At 46.4% G+C, this 21,237-nt stretch overlaps 1 protein-coding gene across 1 annotated transcript; it reads left to right on the forward strand.

The window, feature by feature from the left end:
• Positions 1 to 1,934: 1,934 nt before the first annotated feature.
• LOC118787646 (zinc finger protein 507-like) lies at positions 1,935 to 13,007 on the forward strand. The gene is made up of 7 exons (XM_036543178.1): positions 1,935 to 2,036; positions 4,163 to 6,212; positions 7,894 to 8,014; positions 8,570 to 8,681; positions 10,078 to 10,182; positions 10,396 to 10,530; positions 11,019 to 13,007. The coding sequence occupies exons 2-7, from the start codon at positions 4,185 to 4,187 to the stop codon at positions 11,359 to 11,361; spliced, it is 2,844 nt and encodes a 947-aa protein (XP_036399071.1). The 5' UTR covers positions 1,935 to 2,036; positions 4,163 to 4,184; the 3' UTR covers positions 11,362 to 13,007.
• The last annotated feature ends 8,230 nt before the right edge of the window (positions 13,008 to 21,237 follow it).

Below are 21,237 nucleotides of genomic sequence, written 5' to 3' on the forward strand. Positions count from 1 at the left end.
GTGCTTCCCACAGGATGTCCCCTCAGTGGGCTTCCATTGTGTGCGATAAACTGGAAGCCCAGACATTCTCCGCATTCATACATTACCACACCTTTCCTTCCCTGGATGATCATATTTCCCATATTTACCCACATCCACACCCATATTTTTATGGTTTGGAATATTGTTATACGTTGTTGTTTGTGTCTAAATGTGCATATGTTTGCGCGTGCATGTGTGCATGCATGTGTGTGTGTACGTGTGTGTGTGTATGTGTCTGCATGTTTGTGTGTGTGTGTTTGTGTGTGTGTGTGTGTACGTGTGTGTGTGCGCAGTCTGTAGGTCCATCACCCAGTCATTCCAAAACCTTTTTAAAAAAGTACTTGCTGTGTCAGGTTGCTTGGCATTTGGCATTAAAATGCATGGACTGTGAATTGGGGTGAAGGCTCTGAGGAGACTGGTGTTGTGTCCTGGGGCTATGCGTCTGCTCAAGCTGCTACACATCACAGACACTGGGATAAGCTCTGAATCTACAAGCCATGCAGACTAACACACCCTTTCCTTATGTGTCTGCTGAAGACATCCTTCTTCTGAGCCACCTGGTAAGTACATCTAACTCATTACTGTGAATCTGGGTTTCAAGTGCGACAGCTGATTACATTATATTGCATTACATTCATTTAGCAGACCTTCTTACCAAGAGCGACTTCCAACACAAGGGAAGTGGTAGTGTATCCACCCAAGTTATGAGCAACAATGCTAGACCTGGTTAACAACACTCCCAAACCTACAAATACATGGTATATAAGACTAAGACAACCTACAAACCTTGGAAAGTCGTCAAATGCATACAATACCATAAATTACATGATATCATATAAACTCATGGTAATAATACAAGTAGATAAGCAGCAAGTAATACAAGTACTACAAGTAGCAGATGCCAGGGGGTAAGGATTGAGGGGGAACCCAGGTGGAGTCTGAAGTGGCTGCATCGGAAAATGGTCAGCAGTTCTGGGGAGGGGTGAGAGGTTAGTACAGTCAGGTATCGTGGTTGGGAGGAGCGACTCCACTGGGAGGGGGCATTCAGCTGCCCAAAGGCTGTGGATCGGAGTCATGTTGACATTGAGAAGGGTTTGAAGCTTAATTGGAGGCATGATGGGGCTGTCCCACTCGCTATCCTATATGCCAGCACTGAGGTAACAGGAACCCGGTGAAGTGAGACGAGGAGTGGTGTGACGTGTCTACACGAGAGTACAACATTAGTGTTCCTTAAAGGACTCTGACCTGGAACAGCAAGGATCAGATATCAGTGCCTTAATAACATTATACACTGCTCTGACTCATCAGACCACACCTGCCTCCCAGTTTTTACTGTAAAGTAGGTCCAATAAGAAGCTTAGATTTGTGTGACCTCACTAAAGGCTTTGAGTGTGATTAGTGGAATGTTGCTGTGCATGTCTTTCAATCACAATTGTTCAACGCAGAGATGATTATGGTGAACAGTATCCATACTAACACATTTGTTGTCATTGAGATGGAAAAGCTTACACAGTGGTTTATTTCAGACAAAACTGAGGTTTTTATTTGATTTATTTAATTTTATATCGCCATCTGAGAAGAAACCACTATCAGTAATAACACAATCCAGTTTGCAGCAATGCCCAAAACAATTATTAGATTAATTTACAATATACTTCTACACAAGTGTTATTGCGTCAAAATATGTTGGCGAGTCAGTTAAGCAGTCACTGAAGCACTAGTTGATTCTAGTTTGTGGAAACAACACATAAATAATGTGTTCCAGTATCTTCCCTTAAGCATTAGCTAAGCACCCAGTCATCCTGAAGGTGAACGCGACTCCAGATAAAGTTATCACTGTGGTCACATGACCTGCTAGAGAGCGGGTCACGTGACCGCCGCTCCATCCTCGCCATTTTGGGTTCAGCGTGTGAGAGAGGGAACACCAAAGCTACCTCAATTGCTAAAAAAGGGAAAAAAAAACTCACACTTTCATGTGCTGAGGCCAAAGATCGCGGAGAACTGCTGCTGGATCTGTGAGTATTAAAGTCCATCCACAAATCTAATGACCCGTAGAGGCAATGAGGGGAGTTTGTAGCGCATGTTTTGGGTGTGTGTTGCTTAGTAAAAGTTTTGGTTGTAGAGTCGAGTCCTGCCCCCTTTCCTCCCTGCGCGTCAATGGGCCCATGCTGTCTGAAACTTCGCTTTGCGTCGGAGCAGTGTTAGCACTGATTTTCTCACATGCGTAGCTGCCTACTCTCCTCGCAGTCGTGTTAGTGAGTTTTACTTCGAGCCTGATCTCTTGGGCAGAATAGTGAGTGTATTTTTACAAAGTTTGATCCACCCGATCCACAGGTCGTGCCGTATCCATGTCCTCTCGTAAGGTTTGTTAGCCAAAAAAGCTACTGCAGGTGGCTGGCTAGGTACGTCGAATTCGCATTTACATTGCGAATGTCTGATTAGAATATTCCTAGCTTTTGGACAAAATGTCTAATTACGCTGCTAAACCGTTTCTGCCGAACGTGATCAAGCTAGGTAGGTATTAATTAACTGCACTCCACTTTATCGCCGGATCTGCCACGTGGTATATTTTGTTGTGATCATTACTGACTTGCTAACCGCTTGCTGCTGGGTAGATATAGCGACCCAGCAAACCTGATGGGTGGGTGTTACCAGCATGCTGCTGGTAAGATTGAGATGTGGTTATCTTCCAAAAGCTCCGTACATAACATGAAGATCTGCATGGCCATATCCACAGAAACGCGTCCGACCTTTCCTAGAAAGTATCAGGCCACTGGCCAGCGTTATGTGTGAAAAATCAGGAACAGGGTTTGTGGTTGAAAGTGTGAAATATAAAGGGTTTTATTTCCCTCTTTGACAGAGATTTTCCTGTTTGTTTGACCGCAGAAAAGCACAGTGAAATCGAGATCTTTTCCAGACGTCGGTCAGCATTGCATTTGTCCTTGTAAAAGGAGTGGGGTTGGATTTCACAGCGGTGATACTGAGTTCATGTGCACGACCAGAAAGGGAATTAGACAAGAAAATGCAGTTTGGTGGTGGCTATAATATTGTAATATATGAGTCCTTTGTATAGGAACTTCACTGTATGAAAATTAAATTTCAGCCCAAAGTCTTTGGCAGCGCAAGTCAGACATGACATACAAAGATGAATAAAAAAATCAAATTTATATCATAATGCAGTATAAATGCAGCAAGCGTCTGCGTGAGTAGTTTTGAGCTCCCACGTTAGGAATGAAGCGAAGTTGTGAGAATTTAAAGGGCCGGTTCTGTGTCACAGGGCTGGCTGCATTTGCAGAGGGAATGAAACACACAAAACTAGTGAGATGAAAAGGGTGAAAAACTGAATCTGATCCCTGAGCACTCAGAGAGGTGATGCAGATTCAACCCCTGCGTATGTGTGTATGCTGTAAAGGAGACACGGTCTCTTAAGCCTGACAGTCTGACACAGTGAGTGTGGTGTGGTGAGAGAGGGTGGAGGCTCAGGGCAGTGAGTGAACAGGTTGGTTGGTAACAGGGAAGCAGGTCAGGTCCCAGTGGGCCGCTGGGTATGGAGCACCTGGGAAAAGGCCTGGCCAACAGCCACACAAAGCAAAGGGACCTGACCTCTGACCTGCACTTTGACCCATACTCTATGTTAAGCAGCCCGCTGGGAAGAGAGGGAATTCAAGGCTTTATAGACTAAAAAGGCCAGTAAAGATTACAGTGCAGGATTTCCTTGAGACTGTGCAGGGGTCATCGATTGACATAATTTCAGCTTAAAACGGGCCTGTGACTCATACGTAATAGAATAAAAACATACATATACACACACCCATGCGCGTATGCATATAAACACGTTGATTGCAAGGAGGTTTTTTTTCTCCTGCAAATTAATAAGTTCTCAAGTAAAAAGGAATGGGGAAAACTGTGCTGCAGGTATTTTGCCTGAAGCATATTTGTGCCATTGACTCACATCAGAATGCAGTAGTGGCAAGAACAATGTACTCCTCCTGTCAAGCATCTAAGGTCAGTTTACCTTTTAAATCGTCTCCATGACGATGTAATGACTGAGGTAAATGTGGCTTTGCAGTGGTCCTCGTGGTGCTGTAATGACAGGTCGTTTTCCTGCCCTCATACCTTGCTTTTTTTTTTTTTCCCCCAGGTTTTTGTTCCCTCCACCAGCCATGGAGAATAGCAGTGGCGGCGCAGTCCTGGTTCCCCACACTAGGGGGCAGCAGGACGCGGTCTGCGCTTCGGAATGCATGGTTGCTGTGAGCGCGACCCCGCAGGACTCGGACGGCGAGCAGAAGGCCCGGAAGCAGGCTGCGGACTCCCTGTTCCAGGTGATCGAGAAGCTGAGCAAGATCGTGGAGAAGCAGCCACGTAGGTGCTCCCTGCTGGGCAGGAAGAGGCCCCGCCTGCCCTGCCCCCCTGTGGCGGTTCAGGGAGCTCAAGCCCAGAGTGCCCAGAGCACAGAGACCACCTTAGAAAAGGCCAGGGGTGCAGAGGGGACCGAGGCGGGGGACGACAGCCGGAAGGAGGCGCTTGAGGAGATTCACCTGTCCGAAGGTGCCAGCGAGGGGGCGGTCACCTTCTATCAGTGCGGGCTGTGCCGGTTTGCGTCCCCGATGCTGCCCTCGCTGAAGGAGCACCTTCTGCAGCACCACAAGCAGCAGCAAGGTGACGTCGTCCTGATGTGCGCCGAGTGTAATTTTACCTCCCGCCAGCAGGAGGAGCTAGAGGCACACATCAGGCTTCACCTGGACAGCGGAGATGCCGTTAGGGGCTCGGCGTCGGAGCCTCCGGGGGATGTAGGGAGTGAGCTGGAGTGCTCGGGGGTGGGGGCCGAAGGTGTCCAGCTGAACACTGAGGGTGGGGCTGCCAGGGTGACCTTGGACAGCACCGAGGGCGAACCCCCCAAAAAAAAGTGGTACAGCCAGGAGCAGCCAGGCACGTACAGGTGCCTGATCTGCAGCTACGTGTGCGGGCAGCAGCGCATGCTGAAGACCCACGCCTGGAAGCACGCCGGTCTCGTGGACTGCTCCTACCCCATCTTTGAGGATGAGTCTGAGATGCCCTCTCAGCGGGGGCCGACCACACCCCCCTCCCCACCCGAGGAGACGCTCGTAGTCCTGACGGCCGTGGGCGGAGACCCGGAGGCGACTCTCGAGCTGTCGCCTGAGGAGAAGCCGGCTGTCGAGGAAGACGAGGAGGCCAGTGTCGCCATGGTGCCCGTCGCCGAGGAGCAGGCGGTGGAGGTGGAGGTCAGAATGGAGACGGAGGCGGAGCAGGAGCGGGACACGCCCGGCGGCTCGGACAGCCTCCTCTCCTCAGCACAGAAGATCATCAGCAGCGGCCCCAACGTGGCGGGACACCTCAACGTGATTGTGGAGCGGCTGCCGGGGGCCAGCAAGCCCTTCCTCCTGCCCCTGGAGGAGGAGAGTGAGGGCCCGCTGGAGGTGCAGGGGGAGGAGGTGGAGGTGGCCCAGGGCTCGAGTGGAGGCGTGGAGCAGGATGCTCCTGCAGAGGAGCCGGAGGGGGGCGAGGGTGTCCCCCCGGCTCGGAAGCGGACACACTCCGAATGCCTGCGGCTGCACTCGCTGGCCGCGGAGGTGCTGGTGGCCATGCCCATGAGGGCACCGGAGCCGGCGAGGGCCGACGCCCCCGGCGCCACGGACTCGGGCGCCCCGACCCCCGCCACGGGACAGTGCCCCGTCAAAATTGCCACACCATCCCCCGCCCTGCAGACAGACCCTCCCCCCGCTGAGAAGCAGCCCCGCGCCGCCGTGGTGCCCGGCGAGGCCGCGGGGGACAGTCCCGTGAAAACGGGCATCAGCGTGTCCCTCCTGGCGGTGATCGAGAGGCTGCGGGAGCGCGGGGACCAGGACGTGTCGGACGAGGACATCCTGAGGGAGCTTTGGGACGGGGGGCGGGGCCCCGCGGGGGGCGAGGCAGGGCTTCCCGAGGGCAGCCTGGTGGAGGTGGACCCAGGCAGCGAGAGGCCCTACCGCTGCCGGCTCTGCCGTTACGCCAGTGCCAACAAGGGCTACGTCAAGCAGCACCTGCGCGCGCACCGCCCCAAGCGGCCCTACCAGTGCCCTATCTGTGAGCACGTCGCTGCTGACAGCAAGGCCCTGGAGAAGCACATGATCCACCACTGCAAGAGCCGGATGCATCTCTGCAAGCAGTGCAACCAGGCCTTCTGCTACAAGGTGAGGGGTCAGAAGCACAGGCCTTCTGCTACAAGGTGAGGGGTCAGAAACACAGGCCTTCTGCTACAAGGTGAGGGGTCAGAAACACAGGCCTTCTGCTACAAGGTGAGGGGTCAGAAACACAGCTTCTGCTACAAGGTGAGGGGTCAGAAACACAGCCTCCGCGGCAAGGTGAGGGGTCAGAAACACAGGCCTTCTGCTACAAGGTGAGGGGTCAGAAACACAGCTTCTGCTACAAGGTGAGGGGTCAGAAACACAGGCCTTCTGCTACAAGGTGAGGGGTCAGAAACACAGGCCTTCTGCTACAAGGTGAGGGGTCAGAAACACAGCCTCCGCTGCAAGGTGAGGGGTCAGAAACACAGCTTCTGCTACAAGGTGAGGGGTCAGAAACACAGGCCTTCTGCTACAAGGTGAGGGGTCAGAAACACAGGCCTTCTGCTACAAGGTGAGGGGTCAGAAACACAGCTTCTGCTACAAGGTGAGGGGTCAGAAACACAGCCTCTGCTACAAGGTGAGGGGTCAGAAACACAGCTTCTGCTACAAGGTGAGGGGTCAGAAACACAGCTTCTGCTACAAGGTGAGGGGTCAGAAACACAGCTTCTGCTACAAGGTGAGGGGTCAGAAACACAGGCCTTCTGCTACAAGGTGAGGGGTCAGAAACACAGGCCTTCTGCTACAAGGTGAGGGGTCAGAAACACAGCCTCCGCTACAAGGTGAGGGGTCAGAAACACAGCCTCCGCTGCAAGGTGAGGGGTCAGAAACAGCTTCTGCTACAAGGTGAGGGGTCAGAGCACAGTGTGTTTAAGCTGCAGGCTGAGGAGTTAGAGCACACAGTGTGTTTATGCTAGGTGAGAGCACAGTGTGTTTATGCTAGGTGAGGGTACAGTGTGTTTATGCTAGGTGAGAGCACAGTGTGTTTATGCTAGGTGAGGGTACAGTGTGTTTATGCTAGGTGAGGGCACAGTGTGTTTATGCTAGGTGAGGGTACAGTGTGTTTATGCTAGGTGAGGGTACAGTGTGTTTATGCTAGGTGAGAGCACAGTGTGTTTATGCTAGGTGAGGGCACAGTGTGTTTATGCTAGGTGAGGGCACAGTGTGTACAGGTCTTGTGCTGCAGGCTGAGGGCTCAGACTGGACTATTGGTGCGGTAAATGGAAATGGGCCGTGAAGCCTGTCCTACAGACAGGATGAGTAAGCTAATGGAAAGGGCTGGTGCTCCGATGCGAGGCAGTACACAGGAGTGGCCTGCAAGTGCAGGGTGTGGAGTTTTACTGCAATCCGTGTTAGTCTTCTGCAGCAATCCAGATCATAAAGATAAGAGAAGATAAACTCATAGCTGCCGGTGTGATATGAGACCGGCTGCTGTAGATTAATCTCTTGCCTTGTTTGGTAAGAGGAGCTGGCGAGAGAAAGTGTTGCCAGACTGGCTACTGTCATCAGAAGTCACTGGGCTGCCAAGGCCATAAAAAGCCACGTTTTGAGAGCCGCATTTCCAGCTGTGCAACATCCACGTCCTTCCTCCCAGTCACAGTGTAAGAGTAAAGAGTGATGTGATTATTCCTGTGATGATGTCATTAGTACTTAAAGTCAGCAGTCCCAGTTCCATGATGATACTTGGTGGTGGTTAATACTTCAGGATCAGTGCTCTCACTTCTGTTATGATGTCATTAACGCTCCACAGAGTCAGCTGAGGAATCATGAGAAGGACCAGCATGAGCTTGGGGACACCTCAGCAACCACGACACCCCCTGGCGAAACCATGGTGACCACGCCACAGTCCCAGGGGAAGATGACTGTTCAGGGTAAGGAATGTGATGTCACTGCCGTCAATAAATATTTAGCTCTGTCTGCTACAGGCACATAGCACAGCCAGAAATATAAGGTGGAGAGAATTTGATGCTAAAGAAGGCACATAACTTAACCATCTGTGACATTGTTCATTTCTGTCCTTCTGCATTTTATTTTCTCTCTGGTTTTAGCCTTGCGATAGAACAATCTGGGAGCAATAAGTGAAATCTGCCTCAAAGATCTGTTTTTTTTTTTTTTAATGCAAAGTCTGTGTTTATGTCCATATCCATGTCTTGTCCATTTCGAGCTGAAAGCAGTGAGCAATCTCCCCGTCTCTCATTACATTACATTAATGGCATTTAGCAGGTACGCTCTCATCTAGAGCGACTTACATCAGTTACAGTTTTTACAGCGTTATCCATTTATACAGCTTGATATTTACTGAGGCAATTTTAGGTTAAGTACCTTGCCCAAAGGTAAAGCAGCAGTGCCCCAGTGCGGAATCGAACCAGCAACCTTTCGGTTACAAGTCCTGTTCCTTAACCACTATGCTACACTCTCCCTTCTAGAGCCTTCCAGGGTCCAGAAAATCTACAGGTGTGATGTTTGCGACTACTCCAGCGCCACCTACGTGGGCGTCCGGAATCACAGGAGGATCCACAACTCTGACAAGCCGTACAGGTGCGTAATGACCCCTGTGCCTCTCCCCCCAGAGTCTCACCATCCACACTCGTATCAGCAATGCATTCTGGGCTTTTTATTCTGGTTTGATGGAAGCCTGAAGAAGGTTTACGAAACCGGTAAAGCATTTTAAACTGTCTTGTTGTGTTATTTATTAAAACAAAACTGAGAGCTGTTTAGTTTGCAGGCCTGCTGGAGTGAAGGTGACGAATAGGAAATTAATTAAAGCCGAATCGTAGCGCTCTCCCAAACGTCCTCTGAAGAACAGATGGCAGTTATTAAAACCGCCAGCAGGGGGCAGTGTGGGATTAAGTTCCTCCGCTGTGGCCCTTGTCAGCGTTCTCTGATACGCACTGTGCTCGGTGCTGTTGCTGCATACTGAGGAGTGTGTCTGAATGATGGATGCTGTTCTCTTTCCACGAGGCTACACCCCAGACCCCATCTCCATTTACACACCTCTTGTATTACTGTCCCGGTGTTATAAAGCGCATCTTTCATGCAGGAAGACGTCGCCTCTGCGCATTTGTTCCACTTTGGCCCTGCGACTGTGGGCTGCTTCAGAGGATTTCTGGAGAGAGTGCAGAAGCGCGTGTCTCTAAATGAAACTGTTTAATCCATTGAGCAGGGCCGAGTCTCGTCTCGGAAGGCTTGCGCTGGGAATGCAGCTTCAGGCTGCACTCTGACTGAGACTGTCTGTGAACAGCACGCGCATACACACACACACACACACCCCGCTAGGCATCTGAAGCACAGAGCAGACACACACACACACTCGCTCACTCTCTCTCTCTCACACACACACCCCACTAGGCATCTGAAGCACAGAGCAGACACACACACACACACACACTCGCTCACTCTCTCTCTCTCACACACACACTCACCCACACACCCCACTAGGCATCTGAAGCACAGAGCAGACACACACACACACACTCTCGCTCACTCTCTCTCTCACACACACAGTCACTCACAAACACACTCACACACACTTACACTCTCTCTCACACACACGCACACACATACACTTTCTCACACGCACATACACTGTCTCTCTCACACATGCACTTTCTCACACACACAAACACTTTTTCACGGACACACACATTCACACACACATGCATACTCATACATACACACACAGTATTGACACTTACATGCCTGTGCATTCATGAATCATATTCATTGTCATTTCCGCAGCTTGTCTCCTTAGATATTTAATTCAGCCAGATTGATATATTAATGTCCAAATAAAACAAGTCTGGGTGTTCCTTGGGGCCCTTGTTTGGGTGCGCCTCTTTCTGATATGGCTTTGTTGCCTAAAGGCCCCTGTGGATAGGGAGCTGGGGGGCACGTGACCTTTGGCCTCACCCGTGTGTGTGCTCTGCGGTCACAGGTGCTGCAGCTGTGACTTCGCCACCACCAACATGAACAGCCTGCGGGGTCACCTGAGGAAGCACCCCCAGGAGCTGCAGGGTATGCAGCTGCTGGAGCAGTACAGGTATGGGGGTACAGTGCGCGGCGGAACAAATGATGGGGTACAGTGTGGACCATTACACACGTGAGGGTATAGAATGGATCAGTAGAGATGTGGGGCTACAGTATGGATCAGTAGAGGTGTGGGGGTACGGTATGGATCAGTAGAGGTGTGGGGGTACAGTATGGATCAGTAGAGGTGTGGGGGTACATTGAGGGCCTTCATTCTCTCCTACAGATGCTCTCTGTGTGGCTACGTGTGCAGTCACCCCCCCTCTCTGAAGTCTCACATGTGGAAACACGCTGGCGACCAGAATTATAACTACGAGCAGGTCAACAGGGCCATCGATGAGGCCATCTCTCAGAGCAGCCGGTGAGTGCCCCGACATTTTCACAGTGGTCTGAGACTGTTGGAAGGGTTCAAAGTCTCCCGGTGTTAAATGTGGCCGGTTATACATGCCTGTTTTACATGCCCATCCCAGTATGTAGCACATTTTTAATCACTCCGAGTGTGGTAGCGTGAGTCAAGCAAACACAGCCATTGTGTTTGGGAAGTTGTGAACACAGATATCAGGTAAGGTTTCGCTCGTGGCTGATTGGTTTCCCCGTGTGCATTTGCACGGTGTGTACGTGTTGCTCCTGCGTGTGGTGAAACCCGCATTGCTGCGCCGCTTGTGTTTGGCACCGTTTCCTGCTTTGATGTTTGCTGGCTCTGTTTGCTTTGCTCCTGTGATGCGCGTTTCCCGTTTCCTGCCAGAACAGTCTCGCAAGTCGCTCTGGAGAAGAAACAAAGGAATGAATTAGTCATAATGAATCATCTGGAGATCGGTCGGGAGAACCAGGTCTGCCTTCTTTTCACAGGGCTCAGGCTGTCCACCAGAAACCGTCGTTAGAGCGAGCCAGTCCCGTCGAGGAGGGGGTGGAGAAAGCCACGCCCCGCGCTGACCCGCCCGCCGCGGGGGCGGGTGTGTTGACGGAGAGCCCCCCGGGGTCGGCTCAGATCGGCAGGCCCCCTGCGGTCCCGAGGCAGGTGGGCGCCCCCTCCTGGCAGGGCACAGAGTACTGCATGCTTCTGTTCTGCTGCTGCATCTGCGGGTTCGAGTCCACCACCAAGGAGCAGCTGATGCAGCACATGAAGGACCACGAGGGGGAGATCATCAGCATCATACTGAGCAGGGAGCAGGGGGAACAGCGCCCCCTGTAGGGCACCAAGGGAAATTCACCTCTTACAGAAACCACCTCATTCAGGGCACCCACTGACAGTCCCCTTGCTGGGCCACACGGGGCCCTGTGTGCCCCAGTCCTGAACCTCTGCTCTGTGCACCGGACGTCACCCTGAGAGAGATTCACCTTTCACCTTTCCCACTGTATCACTGCTTTTTTGAAAGGCAGGGTTTGGTATTGGTATTTGTCTCTCTCCGTCTCTGTCTTTCACTCTGTCTCCCCTCTTTTTCTTCCCTCCTTTTCTCATTCTCTCTCTCTCCCTCTGTAAGAGGAACCCATGTCAGGGTGAGTTTGACTGATCTGTTAGGTCGTAACTCTATCCACGTTGTCATTGGTCTGAGTTTGTCTCAATATTGCAGTGCCTTTTTTCCTAGCTTTATTTAGGCCTTCCTCTCTTTGGGAGGACAGGTGAAGGGATGATGGTTAGACCCTTCACTTTCAAAAAGGGAAACGTTAAAAAGATTACAGTATAAAGCATGTAGGAGCATAATTTTCATATCCGGATTTAGGATAATGCATACCTCATTACATGCAAAAGCTTGGCTTTTCTCTGTAGATATAGTGCTAAGCGCATTTTAATGGCTGTACACATTATGCACACAAGTGAAGGCAGCTTCTTTCCTGAAATCACTGTAATATTTAACTTTATTCACGTATATATATATATTTATGTTTTGCGGTTACACCCGTTTCCCTGTTAGTCCACAGAAGCAAAGACACTTCTTGCTACAATATGTTTCACGTTTTGTATTTATGTGAATATTTATTGAATTAATTTATACGTACGCTGGTGATTTCCGTTACCTCCTCACAAAAAAGCAGTTTGTCTTTATGCATCACAGTCCATATGGTGCTACTGAAATGCCTCTGACGAGTTTGGCAGGAGAGTTAGGCGTTAGAGGATTGTTTCCTGGAACCATATACTGAGCTGTTACGGAGTTGAATATATTCACTTCAGTGTAATTCGGAGTGTCTTGCAACTGCCATTAAGCATATTCAACAAAAAGTTCTCGTTTTTTGGTTTTTGGAAGTTCTCTTGGTCAAACATTTAGAGTGACCGTGGTGGGCGCTATGGTCTGTTCATTTGGTTTCTCCTGGTAACAGCAGCAAAAGGCACTGCTGCAATTAAACTGTGAGTTACAGCATATGGAGGCAATGCAGTCAGCGACTGACTGAGTAGATCACGCTTTTTTAATCTCAGTATCTGCATGTGGCTGTGATGTATGCAATACACCATTTGCTGAAAGCAGCAGATTTTAATTCCAGGTTAATGATAACGCCCATGTGAAATTATAAATATGGATCAATATGAAAATGTTGAGATATTTTTCCAGTTTCATTTCCTCTGTGCAGTTTGCCAATTTATACAGATGGCCAACACTTCACTTGTTTCAGCGTTCACCAAAGTGTGTCTGCACATTGATGTATAAAAAAAGATTTTCTAGATTTTAGATATTGCAGCAAGAGACAAACATGCAGGATTAGCTGTTTTTTGTGGTTAATCCTCGATTCAGGTTTCGGAGAACATTTGTAACGTTCACGTCAAACTTGAAATTTTTTGTCTTGTGCGCTGTCTTATTTTATAAACGGACATGTTTCTTACAGCCTGACTTGGTTATTTCATTGCTGCAGAATTTAAAAGTTAGCAGTATACTGTTTCCTGAATTTAACTGACATTCTTCGTTCCAAATTTTGTGGAATAACTACCTCTGCTTCAGGTTGTTCTAAATGACACGTTTCTTTCCTTTTAGCCTAATACAGACTCCTGATTATTTAGTCTGCTGAGCATTTACCTTTAACTCATTTGCATGGTCTTTTTATTTTCTGGCTGATGAAAGAGATTGAAAATTAAGAAATCATTTCCACTGATTTAATATATGCAATTTCCAGATTGTGTTTTAAAGTACATAAAGTGTGACTCATCAGAAATATTAGGACAAAAAAAAATCGTTGGCATTCTGAAAAGCGTATTAACATATCAGATTATTTCCCTGCTTAATTTACAATTCAAAATACTTGAGTCAGGGACACGGTGACACGGCTTGCATTTAAAACGCAGGCTGCATTTTCTCTCTTTCACCCCGTTTTGCATTAAACAGATTTCAGGGCTGTTTAAACTGAATCCACCTGAAAGGTGAAGTAAGGATTTATGAAATTTCCTGCTGCTGTTTGTGTATCAACCACTTATAAAGCCTCCTGCATCCCATGTTCTGTACTGACCCACACTGTCCGTTATGGCTAGCATTATGCTTCAGAAACATGTTTTATCAGAAGATTTAACTGTAGAGCAGCTGAACACATTCATGTATTTATGCTTTATGACATTTGGGAATGCTGGCTATGTGATGATATAAAGGAAAGGGTTTGTAGAATTACTGTCATGGTAAATGTTGTAGCTGTGGAAAAGTTTGAGGTAATTCAGCGCTTTATTAAAAGGGTGTTTCTCAAACCTGATGGGATCCATGCTGCTGGCGCTTAATTCGATTTGATTGAGCCGTTAATCGAGGACTGATATGACTTTCGCATCATAACTCTGGGCTGTTGTTCGTTGTAGATACGAGTCATCGAGAGTTTTCACTCTAACCGGATGATGCAAGTATGAAAGCGTCTGTGCCCCCCCCCCCCTTTTCAATTTGTCTACAGTTTAATAATACAGGCAGGTGTTCAACTTTTTAATTAAGAGTAATTAGTTGTTCAGTGGGGCCTGGAAGGAACACTTGAACAACTAATTAAGCTTAATTGAGACAGCTGCGGCAAATTTCTTTTGAAAAATCAGCTTTACTTCTACACACAAACTCACTTCCAGTGGCAAAATCCTTTCACCTTCCACAGAGAATAGACAACGGTTTAAATCTGGAGATGTCAAAGAGAGGTCAGTGTTCAGTTAATGGCTCAATCAGATCTAGTTAATTACAGGCTAAGATAGGAGTTAAAATCAGAACACACAGTCCTCAATACCAGCTCTGGGAAAGGCTGTATTAAAATTCGGCTTGTTGATGTTCTTTGTCGTCTCGGCTGGCTGTGGTGAGTTCAATCGCATTGATTTGGTTTGCTTTTAATGTAATATGTAACTATGTGTGGAATGTTCTGCAGGTCACATGGTCTGTTGCTGGCATTGTAGATCTGACCCACAATTCCCTGCCAGCCAGCTGATAGATGGCTTGAAGCTCCCATCCAATTAGGCGCTGCAGACGGAGGCGCTTGGGTCAGAGCAGGGCTTGGTAGCCCTGGTTCTGGAGTACCAGAGGTCCGTTTCTTTTTTCCGTTTGTGCTGTCCATCCTACAGTTGCCTCAGTCATTAAATAATGACCGCATGCTAAATTGTCACCGAACGCATGCAGCCACATTCATATTATTCATTTAGGCTAATTAAAGTGTAATTATTGAGAAAATTAGAGCTTTGATTAAACAAAGACCTGGGACATTGGCAGTCCAGGACTAGGGTTGGGTATTTCCGGGCTGTTGTCTTAACTGGCTTCAAACTGGGCTCCGGAGCTGTTAGGTCTGTATCCATGTGAGCTGTGTGACATTGAACACAGTTGAATTGCAGGTTTTGGTGGAGTTGTGGGAAAGGTGTTGTGTTGGTGTTTCTGTGCTCTGCTGAGTTTGGGCTAGAGTGAAGAGTGTAACTCCTGTCCTAATGTGATTCTCCTGTACCTTACTGTGACATCCAAACAGTAATAGGAACAGTCAGTTTTTCTCCCATGACCGCATTACTGAAACTCACTGTTGTCATGTGACAGATATGTCCAATTTAATTGAAACTTGAAATTTGAAATTCATTTTGATTTACATAGGAAGACAGTTCTGTGCTTGAAGCAATACGTGCTACACGTGTTTCTGTTTCCTGGGGTTTTTCTTTGGACGGCTCCTCATTGAGGCCGGTAGAATGACATTTCATTCTAAAAATATAATAATAACACTGGTGTTGCATCCCTGGGTTTGTTATTTTTCAATATCCAGCAGAGATGGGATTTAAAGAGTTAAAACTGACACTGATGCTTGATGCAGTGCAATATACCAAACTAACAAGCCAAGTTCCTTCACTTGTTTGCTTTCCGTGTCTGACCCCCATGATCAGCAGTTTTAGAAAATGATTTATTGAGATATGACATTGCTGCAGATGCTTTTTCAATAAATAGAAAGCAATCCTGCCACATGGGTTCACCGTGGTGGTGAGAAGTCTTAGGTCAGTGACACTTTAAAATGCGCTCCAAGTGGAAATGCTATCTGTCCTGAACTGTATGCCAACATATGGTACTGTATGGATGTGTGCAGGGTTGCCTATACATATTTAGTTTTTATTAATATTTAGTTTGGAAATGTTTATTTTTAAAAGATCTATACATATATATTTTTAAACGTCTGTATTTCTTGTAAGAATAAATAGGATATTTAAGATAATTCAACCAAAAAGGAGGTGCTTTTCTAGTCAAAGTGTTGAGGGGGGAGTTTTGACTGTAATGTGTGATAGTTGAGGAATGGTTTCTGTTTTTCCACACAGAAAAGCAGCATGCCTTACTGCCAGAAGGGCAGAGGGAGACTGCGTATCTGTTTGTGCTCCGCTGTCTCCATTTTGTATTCTTTTGCAGTTAACCTCGTCATTGCCTGAAGATCAGGGTCTCTATTCAACCTAAGCACAATGCATTCTGTTCGTAATAAATTTAAGCAAGTTTTTTACTCCCCCCCCGTGTCTGGCACGGGTGAAGAAAAACTTGAATGTCTTGCGTTCAAGTTGAGGACGAATGCTTGGTGATTAGATTGAAGTGAGGAATGTTTGAGCTATTCAGTTCTCCTGTTCTGTCATTGGCCTCAATTGCCAGTTTATTTTCTTTTCCGTTTTGTGTACAAAATCTTTCAATTTTCCAGCCAAGGTCGTTTTTGTCCAACAAAGTCAGCCATGCTTTAAGTACTGTGCCGTGAAAAAGTATTTGCCCCCTTCCTGATTTCTTTTATTTTTGCATATTTGTCACACTTAATTGTGTCAGATCTTCAAACTTTAATGTAAGACAAAGACAACCAGAGTAAACACAAACTAGTTTTTAAATGATCATCTTATTTATTGAAGGAAAAAGGTTATCCAACACTGTACCACCCATGTGAACAAGTAATTGCCCCCCCCCCCCCTCCCCCAAACTTAACTGGTTGTGCCACCTTTAGCAGCAACAACTAAAACCAGTCACTTCCGATAACTGGAAATCAATCTTTCATATTGCTGTGGAGGAATTTTGACCCACTCTTTGCAGAATTGTTTTATTTCAGCCACATTAGAGGGTTTTCGAGCATGAGCTGCCCGACTCATCAGTCCACAGAACATTATCCCAAAAGGCTTTGGGGTTATCAGGGTGTTTTTTTTGGAAAATGTGAGATGAGCCTTTATGTTCCTCTTGGTTAGCAGTGGTTTTCGTTTTGCAGTTCTTCCATGGATACCATTTTTGCCCAGTCTCTTTCTAATGGTGGAGTCATGAACACTGACCTTATCTGAGGTGAGCGAGGCCTGCAGTTCCTTAGATGTTCGTCTGAGTTCTTTTGTGACTTCCCGGATGAGTTTTCGATGTGCTCTTGGAGGAATTTTGCTTGGCTGGGCCCTCCTGGGAAGAGTCACCACTGTTCCAAGTTTTCTCCATTTGAAGATAATGGCTCTCACTGTGGTTCACTGCAGTCCCAGAGCCTCAGAAATGGCTTTGTAACCCTTTCCAGACTGATATATTTCAATAACTTACTTTCTCATCACTTCTGGAATTTCTTTTGATTACGGCACAGTGTGCTGCTTGTTGAGACCTTTTTAGCCTACTTCACATTGCTGGAAAGGTTCTATTTATGTGATGTTTAGATTCAACAGGGCTTGCAGTATTCAAGCCTGGGCGTGTCTAGTCTAATTAAACCCAGCTGTCAATTAGACTTGGTTAATTGGTTGATTGAGTAACTAGGGGGCACTTACTTTTTCACACGGGGCAAGTTGGTGTTGGATAACTTTTTTTCCTTCAATAAATAATATACTGATTTAAAAAAAATGTATTTTGTGTTTACTCTGGTTGTCTTTGTCTTACATTAAATTTTGTTTGAAGATCTAACACAGTTAAGTGTGACAAATATGCAAAAACGGGAGAAATCAGGAATGGGGCAAATACTTTTTCACGGCACTGTACGTCAAGGTGTAGAACAAACTGCAAAGCAGGACATTTTGGGTAGCTTCCTACAGGGAAAATATCATTATTTTTGCTGTCATCACAGAACTTTGATAATGTATTTTGGTAATAAAGACCTGTTAAAAAAAAAAACTTCATATTTTTGCATCTTTATTTGAGAACAGTACAGTACACACTGCAAAAAAATGTGATTATGTGTCATGCTTATTGCAATCCAGTGAAAACCTGTCATAGTCCCACCACAGGATTCAAAGTACCAAAGCTCTCTTTGAATTGCAATGAAAATAGGGGGGAAAAGGCAGAAAAAACACTCACTGAGTGGGAGATGTGTTATCATTTCTGTGTCAGGGCTATGCTGAAACCCTTTAGAGGGACAGGGCCTTAAAGCTAAAATCTCGTTCTTTTCTCTGGACCTGACAGGAACCAGTGAGAGAGTGACAGGCATCCTCCGATGTTGGAAATACCATCTTGTTAAAGGTGGTGTTTAACACCAAGACGTTAAACTGAGGTCCTGAGTCAAAGTCTTTAAAGATCCAGTAAATTATCGCTGAATAGGGGCTTCCATGGTGTCCTCGCTAAAATCTCAATCAGTTTCTTTCAGCTTGTCCATCTAGGCAATTCTTTCCCTCAGACAGCTGTCATAAAAGAGAACTGGTTCTCACTTGACCTGACCAGGTAAAATAAAGATTACATAAATAAAGGAAAAAGTCATCATAAAAAGTTGTGTAAATTAGCTACAGCAAATACCAGCATCTGAGTCTGAGTTCCCATAGTTATGATGATCTTTTCTCCTTTCCATGTGAGAGACAGATGATTTTCCCTGGATACTGTACCTGTGAGGTCCTGGGCATACTGCATGTTTGGTAGGTATCGTGAGAAAAAAAATCAAAACAAACAAGTTCCTCCAAAGAGAGAAAAAAAGCATTAAACATTCATTCAGCCCCCCCAATCCCCCATAATCCCATCAGCCGCCTGCCAATTTATCATCTCAAATCTCTTTGATAATCTTCAACCCCTTTCATGTCAATACTCAGCATTTTTTGATCTAGATGCCAAGAGATTTCCCTCCAGTCCCTTTGCTGGCCAGTACCTTGTGGAAAACACAGTGGGGGTAACACAATGGAGCCCTAAGCATATGCACAATTACAGCATGTATGTTTTTTGAAAAACAAACAATTCCATGGTACTTCAGTCATTTACATGAAAAGTAGGCCTTAAAATTGAGGTTTAGATAAATTATGGATAGGTCCCCCTGCTGTCAGTGAAAGTGGTATATTCTTGGGAATTAAGTGATGTTTGGAATAGTTGCTTTGTGCCAGATAACTGGCTCCTGATTTTAAAAAAAGCAAGATTTAAATGTCTTGAAGTTAAATTTTTTACCCAAGGGGACATAAAATATGTATGCATTGGCATCTCTGGCTTTTGAAACCAGCAGCATCTACACCTGTGTCCCTTTGTAGTTTCAACCTCTTGAGAGCAAGAATCAGGAACTATCCAATAATCTACAAGTTAAACAGGTCAGCCAGGTTCAATCTGCCAGGGTTAATGTGTGCCCGTCTGCCCATGTGGTCTGCAGGGGCAGGTTAGACCCTGGAGGAGCACAGCAACCCCTAATGCAGAGGTCACTCAGCCTTACCTGCAGGGTTAGTGTCTGCAGGATCACTCAGCCTGAGTTCTGCAGGTCTACGGTGTCTGTAGGGTTACTTAGCCCAGTCCTGTAGGGCCACAGTGTTGGCACACCGTTGCTCCATCCTGGTACGTAACCCCTTGTTATAGCCAGTCATTGTCTTGATAGAACCAATTTAGCTTCTTTACCCAGTTCTGAGACTTCATGGCCTTAAGAAAGCTACCAAACCTGATGAAACCAGGCCCTTCACCACCAGCATTCTACAGCCCTTCTCTGAAGGGTTTCATCCTCTCAATTTGCTCAGAGGAGATTGCTGTTTAAAATGGGGATTAGGACTCTGGACTCAGTCAGAATTCAAATGCAGAATGCTGTACAAAATGAAGAATTACTGAACAATGCAGACTACACAACCCTGAGACACAGGAAACGCGAGGCCAGTGCATAAATGAGAGCGATTAAAAAAATCCTGCATAATGTCCTCATTCCCTGCTGTTCAGATCAGAGCGTACCAGACAAAACTGAGCAGCCCGTTCTGTGTGTGTGTGTGTGTGTGTGTCTGTGCAAGAATGTGAAAGCAAGGTAATCAGTCTTGCCTTTAATAAAGGTCTGTGCTGTTCCAAACAAACACAAGATGCAGCTTCCCTCAGAACAGAACTCTGTCATCTTTATTCACAAAGGGAAGGAGGGGGCTGAAAGGAACACAGCCAAACTATTTCCAGCATGCAGATATCTGGTGCTTGGAGGCAGATCTCAGTTAAAGTGTGCGCGTGTGTGTGTGTGTGTGTGCGCGCACGCACACATGCGTGTTTCTATTTTCACTGATTCAAATGTTTCTTCAGGCATATCCTATGTCAAAAAGCCTGTGTGTGTGTGAACGTCTGCGTTTTCACGCAGCCAAAATAACATGCAGCCGAAAGCAATATGAAGGGCATGTGCGTCCCTCTCAAAACCTGAAATGAAGGACTGCAAGTCGTCCAAACTGAGCACGACAATGCAGACTCAGGATATGAAGAGAATAACCAATTCCTGAAATTCAAACTGAAATAATGGATGAGGCTGCAAAATAATTAGAAATAAATTTAGATAAGAATACTTGTACAAACAGTGTACTTGATGTAATGTTAATGCGACTAAAAAAGTTAAAGGTCCTAGTAGTGTTGCAGCCTACTATTCATTCTACCCTACAGTGAAATATGGTTTAGGTTCATTTGCAAATGGCATCAAGTGATATCACCTTCCTCTGTTTTGGCAGAGTTGTTTTTTTTTTTTTTTTCGTTTTGACGGATGTGTCTGTGCTTCTGGGTGAGCTTATTTCTGTCTTTGGCTGCTGCGGTTGGTGTCATTAACCACAGTTCAACCGCCCTCAGTGTTCATCACTGTTACGAAGCTGGGTCTGAAACTAGGCGTAGGCTGCTGTAATTAAAAAGGTGCCACCCACAGAGTCAGTTCTCCTTCGGTTAACCAAGTGGTCCTGACTTAATTTTTAACTTTAGCGTAGGAAAAATGTTGTTGTTAGTATTCTGTGCTCAAATCTAGTCAACAATCAGTAGGCCCTAATCATTACCAATTACTGACATTATATGAATATATGAATATTTTTGTTTGTATATGTCCAGTACAGCAAAGAACTATACTAGGTCTATTAAACAGTAAAATCTTACAATATTTCTCGGCATTGTAGCGCTAGTATCACCTCAGGCCAGCTTCACATCCGGTCTACACCTATACGCCTTGTGAATTTCTTGACGTTTTTTTTTTAAGTACCTCTGCTGCTCTACTTTAAGGTGCTACTTTTTAGTCAGAATTACTCACAGACTTTGTTAGAATTGTTCTGTTATTAAAAATAAAGGTGACGTCTCTTTAATTGCCACTGGGGTCTTGTAAACGTTGGTCTTTCTGCCATGGCAACCGTTGGCAAGGCAGAAAAAGTACTTGCTAATTATTAGCTAAATAAATTACACACTGATATTAAGCTATAAGAGAAAACCATTCCTTGAACTAATGTTATAAATGGAAACAGTACTGTCGGGATTATAAAATGTTTACCAAAATTGTGTTTACACGTTGTGGAAAAACGTCT

The sequence above is a fragment of the Megalops cyprinoides genome, chromosome 13 (genome assembly GCF_013368585.1).
Source record: "Megalops cyprinoides isolate fMegCyp1 chromosome 13, fMegCyp1.pri, whole genome shotgun sequence".
NCBI classification, from domain to species: domain Eukaryota; kingdom Metazoa; phylum Chordata; class Actinopteri; order Elopiformes; family Megalopidae; genus Megalops; species Megalops cyprinoides.

Excerpts from the sequence above, each read along its gene's own strand:
- LOC118787646 (XM_036543178.1), top strand. The coding sequence starts at position 4,185 with ATGGAGAATAGCAGTGGCGGCGCAGTCCTGGTTCCCCACACTAGGGGG. Across the intron at positions 6,213-7,893 it reads ACCAGGCCTTCTGCTACAAG|AGTCAGCTGAGGAATCATGA; the intron begins GTGAGGGGTCAG and ends AACGCTCCACAG. Across the intron at positions 10,531-11,018 it reads GCCATCTCTCAGAGCAGCCG|GGCTCAGGCTGTCCACCAGA; the intron begins GTGAGTGCCCCG and ends TTCTTTTCACAG.